This window comes from Arachis ipaensis, chromosome B06 (assembly GCF_000816755.2).
Source record: "Arachis ipaensis cultivar K30076 chromosome B06, Araip1.1, whole genome shotgun sequence".
NCBI lineage: Eukaryota > Viridiplantae > Streptophyta > Magnoliopsida > Fabales > Fabaceae > Arachis > Arachis ipaensis.
Window position 1 is genome coordinate 126046917 of NC_029790.2, and position 5232 is coordinate 126052148.

Genomic DNA, 5232 nt, shown 5'->3' on the forward strand with positions numbered 1-5232 from the left:
TATTCCTTTATTAATCATTTAGCAATAATACATGAACATTTTTTTTAATTATATAAGTTAATTACCAAAAAGAATTTTAAAAGAAACTTATGTAAGTATATATCTCTTACTTTTATATCAACAGCTTTTTTTTTTTTTTCAGATTGTCTTTTTTATAATAATAATAATAATAATAATAATAATAATAAATCAAACTAAAATACGAATCAACAGCTCCTTGGTCCTTGCCATGGCCGCTGGCACCCTGCACCGTCATTGCTGAATGCTGATCCCATCTGGGAGCTTCTTCTCTTCAGCCTAGTCAACTCTATTCATCTCATTTCAAACCGCCCCTTTGTTTCCCTCTCTCCAAGAAAAATAAACCTTCTATCATTTTGAATTTGCTCCCAGATTCTCGCAGATTTCTCGGTCAACCATTTTTCTCTTCCTGGTCTCATTCTAAACCCGCCTCAAAAGTTCTCTTTATTATTAATTATTGTTATTATTGTTTCTGAGTTTACATTGATAGAATTGAAGTCTCAGATGGTGGCTTGGTTTTCGGTTGAGCAAAATCGGAGATGAGAGGACCCTCCCCAGGCACCGTGGAGCCACGTCACCGGTTGTCAACTTCCATAAGGTTACTCATTCTTCTTATAGTTAATGTGATCCGTGTTGAAACAAGAAAAGGATCCTCATTAGTTTTTTTTTTCTTAGCTGCCTAATTTTGTGTTTGTATGGTTAATTTTGTGAATCAAGGTATAAATAGAGTTTTAGATTACTACGTCTAATTTTGGAAAACTGATTTGTACATATTATTAAAATCCTACATATAAATATCAATCGTCAAGTGTGAAATTCTTGTGAGTTTTTGTTTATTTTGTACTTGTTTATTTGATTGGAACCTAATGTTATGCTTTGATCATAGTTGCGCATGGCAATAAATAGAAATATGAACTAACTTTGGAAGTAAGAACTAACTTTAATAATTTGAAACTGAGGATTGGATTTTGATGGCACTCTTAGACTCTGTTTGGATTTTTTCTCTATAGAGATGGAGAGACAAAGACAGAAGAGAATATTTCCTGGCCTCACTTTTAGGAAGTACAAGAAAATACAAGAATTTTCTGTCTCCGAGGATAAATTTTGTGTTTCTGTCCCTGTCCTTGTTTCCACAACCAAACGAAGTTATATGTCTATTTTCTCTGTATTTTTGTTTGTGAGACTGAATCCAAATGCAGCCTTAATACCTAAGCATGTTGAGGATGAAGTTTGGTTCCAAATAGTCCTAAGATACAAAATTGGAACTGGGTGTTGGAGAGTACCTTTTGTTGACCTGAACTGACTCTTGCTATTGTAAACTTCCTTGCAAATGAAAAAATATTTCTGTCATATCAGTTAACTAAATTTGCAAAATCATAATTAAGAATTTATACTAAAACAAAGCATGTTTATAGGATTAACTCATAAATGTAATAGGAGATTTTGCTGCTCCCTTTTGTATTTTAGCAAAACTAGAGTGCCTTGGACTTTGCTTCTTGCTTTGTACTGGTTAGAGTGGTATTTTCTCTCAGTTTCTTTGAGTGGTTCCCAAAGTAAAAATTTTTAGTCAACGGGCAAATGTTACAATTTTTATTTTTTATTTATTTTTTGGAGAAAATGAGAAGTATGATTAACAAGAAGAGAAAGACGTTACAGGTATACTCATGGATAAGAGATACTCCTTCCAAAAGATTAGGAAAAACCGAAAACCAAAATCCAACAACAATTTTATACTATATCAACCATTCTCAATTCATTTGGATTCAAGATTCTGAATCAGCTATAATTGAAGGGTGGGCATTGGTGCCTCGTTCTTTGCCAATCTGTTTTAATGTTAATGTCATTAGGGACAATGATGAAGGAATTTCCCATCTTTATGTATACAGCTTCCTTGCGTATATTGATGATGACATAAAACTTGAACATGCTCTTGAAACAGAACTTCTTAAATCTCTGCTTATTTTTGGACTATGCTAGGATTTTATCTTTTACATTTATACGTTCTGAATCAATCTTTCTTTTTGATGCAGTGAAGATACGAACAAGAGAGTTAGGTCTCAAAGAAGTAGAGATTTTAAGGATGTTGAAAAGGCATTGCATGCTCCATTTCAAGATAGGAATATAAATTGCAAGCCTAATTGGAAACTAGTTTTGGTCATTGTTGTACTGGGAACTTTAGTCACAATTTTTCATCCTCCAGCTGTTTATAATACTGATCATATATCAAACACAATTTCACGGTATGGCTAATTGTCTTTCACAATGTTTTCACAGTTACCTTGACCATTGGTTGTTTCCTGATATTGTGATAGTCTCCATTTTAAATCTGCTTTCCCTTGGAAAAGATGCAGTTTGCTCACATAGGCATTCAACTGCAATATTCACCAAATCCAAGCACACATGGAGCATTAAGTTAGAATGAAAAATTATATCTCCCTGTATACTTTATAGCATGCATCCTTCTGACATAATGCCTTGTCTCGTCAACTTCAATTACTATGAAATTGAATCCCTGAAATCGTGAACCTGTTATTATTTTTGCAGGCAAACTTTTGTTAGTAAATGGAATAGGGAGCCTGATGGTATTGATCCACGTTACTTATCAACTATAAATATTGAATGGGACCAAATATCTGAAGTTCTTAAATATTTGAAGGATAAGGACACATATCAGGGTGTTGGTTTGTTAAACTTCAATGAAAGTGAGATTGATCACTGGAAAGAGCTCCTACCAGAAGCAGAGCACATAGCCTTAGAACTGAACTATGCTTCAAATAACATAACCTGGGAAGTCCTGTATCCTGAATGGATAGATGAAGAAGAGGAATACGAGTTTCCTAAGTGTCCAACACTGCCTAAGATTCAGGTACCTGGAAAACCAAGGATTGATCTTATTGCCATCAAGCTTCCTTGCAACAAGTCAGGGCACTGGTCTAGAGATGTGGCTCGTCTGCATCTGCAAATTGAAGCAGCAAGACTTGCTGCCTCTTCGAAAGGATTACATCCAGTGCACATGCTTCTGGTAACCGATTGCATCCCCATCCCAAATCTCTTTACTTGCAAAGAACTTGTAAAACGCGAAGGGAGTGCTTGGCTTTATGAACCCAATCTGAATACACTTAGAGACAAGTTGCAACTGCCAATTGGTTCATGTGAACTTGCAGTTCCGTTGAAGGCTAAAGGTTGGTTACAACTTATGAATTAAATTCAAGTAAAGGTTCATCTGGTCCTTGCGATTGTGACCATGATTCAAAATGGTCTACTATGTCTCAAAATAGCAACTTGATCCCTAAAGTAAGACTTTGAGATTCACTTTTGGTCCTTTATTTTTTGTTAGAGAAAGACCAAAGTGAGTCACAAAGTGTAACTTCAGGGACCAAATTGCTATTTTGAAATCACGAGCACTAATTTGAATCATGACCACAATCTTGAGGACCAGAACAAACCTTTACTCAATTAACTTTTCATGTTTGTATGCTATGCTTTGTTTTGTGCTTTGTCTTTTCTTTTTCACTTTCCCTCTAAATTGTTTGCATCTTCATTTAGGAACACATGTTTTAAGGTTTTTGATGCAGTAGTCCACTTTCTTCTTCTAAAGATATACATACAAATAAAAGGATCACTCTTCCCATAGTGCATATAAAGTTTACACCAAGTAAAAATGACAACAAAGAAGCACAATGTACCCAAAATTACAGTGAACATGGTATCACTCTTTTGTTTAAGAACTATACACCTTGAACAGTACTATTTGTTATTTCAATATCAAACATGCATGTCAAACCATCTCAATAGATTTGGACATTTGGTGCTTCATATCAGATTAAGCGTACACTTTTAAGTTAACTGAGTCTGCAGTTATTTGCAGTTAAAATTGTGCGATGTATTTTTCAATCTTGACGTATTCCAGAAAGCCAATATGGCTATTGGAAGACATGTTATTCTGTTTCTTTTGAAGTTTACGATTCGACTAAATATGTTGTTCTGCTACTGACTAAATCCCTTTTGCAGAAAATTTTTACTCGGAAAGACCACAACGAGAAGCTTATGCAACCATCCTACACTCGGCACACGTCTATGTATGTGGGGCCATAACTGCAGCTCAGAGTATTCGCATGGCTGGTTCAACCCGTGATCTTGTGATTCTAGTTGATGAGAGCATTAGTGACTATCACAGGGGTGGTTTGGAAGCTGCTGGATGGAAGATACATACAATCCAAAGAATCAGGAATCCGAAAGCAGAACCCGAAGCATATAATGAGTGGAACTACAGCAAATTCCGCCTTTGGCAGCTAACAGATTATGATAAAATCATTTTCATTGATGCTGATCTGCTTATACTCAGAAACATTGATTTCCTTTTTCAGATGCCTGAAATTTCAGCCATAGGGAACAATGCTACGCTGTTCAACTCAGGTGTGATGGTTATTGAGCCATCAAATTGCACATTTCAACTGCTGATGGATCACATCAATGAAATAGTCTCTTACAACGGAGGCGACCAGGGTTATCTGAATGAAATCTTCACATGGTGGCATCGGATTCCAAAGCATATGAACTTCTTGAAACATTTTTGGGAAGGTGATGAGGAAGAGAAAAAGGTCATGAAAACTCGCCTCTTTGGAGCGGAACCTCCCATCCTCTATGTCATCCACTATCTAGGTAATAAGCCGTGGCTCTGCTTCCGTGATTACGACTGTAACTGGAATGTGGACATTCTGCAAGAGTTTGCCAGTAATGTAGCTCATGCAAGATGGTGGAAGGTGCATGATGCCATGCCGGAAAACTTGCACAAGTACTGTTTGCTTAGGTCAAAGCAAAAGGCTGCATTAGAGTGGGATCGGAGGCAGGCGCAGAAAGCAAACTACAGCGATGGTCACTGGAAAATTAAGATTAAAGACCCACGTTTAAAGACGTGCTTTGAGGATTTCTGCTTTTGGGAGAGCATGTTATGGCATTGGGGTGAAAAGAATTGGACAGATAATTCTACTGTTAGTTCTCCACCTGTTATCAAAACCAAAACTCTTTCTTCTTTATGAGTTCAATTTTTTCCACCTTTTCATAGCTTTTGTTGTTTATATATATTTGCTGAATCTTTGTGTTTTCAAGGTTTCCAGCAGCATGTTCAAATTCATCTGTCAGTAGTCTTTTAGAACGAGTTATGCACATATGCAAGTTTTTATTATCACCATTTTTGTTTATTGTATTTGTTAA

At 36.0% G+C, this 5232-nt stretch overlaps 1 protein-coding gene across 5 annotated transcripts; it reads left to right on the forward strand.

The window, feature by feature from the left end:
* LOC107605267 (putative UDP-glucuronate:xylan alpha-glucuronosyltransferase 3) lies at window positions 202-5232 on the forward strand. 5 transcript variants are annotated; one of them, XM_016307088.2, is made up of 5 exons: window positions 204-430; window positions 509-616; window positions 2049-2258; window positions 2563-3200; window positions 4030-5232. In XM_016307088.2, the coding sequence occupies exons 2-5, from the start codon at window positions 558-560 to the stop codon at window positions 5055-5057; spliced, it is 1935 nt and encodes a 644-aa protein (XP_016162574.1). In that variant the 5' UTR covers window positions 204-430; window positions 509-557; the 3' UTR covers window positions 5058-5232. The 5 variants fall into 5 exon arrangements, with proteins under 5 accessions (XP_020960690.1, XP_016162574.1, XP_016162576.1 ...); XM_016307090.2 differs by having other exon boundaries at window positions 517-616; XM_016307089.2 differs by having other exon boundaries at window positions 523-616.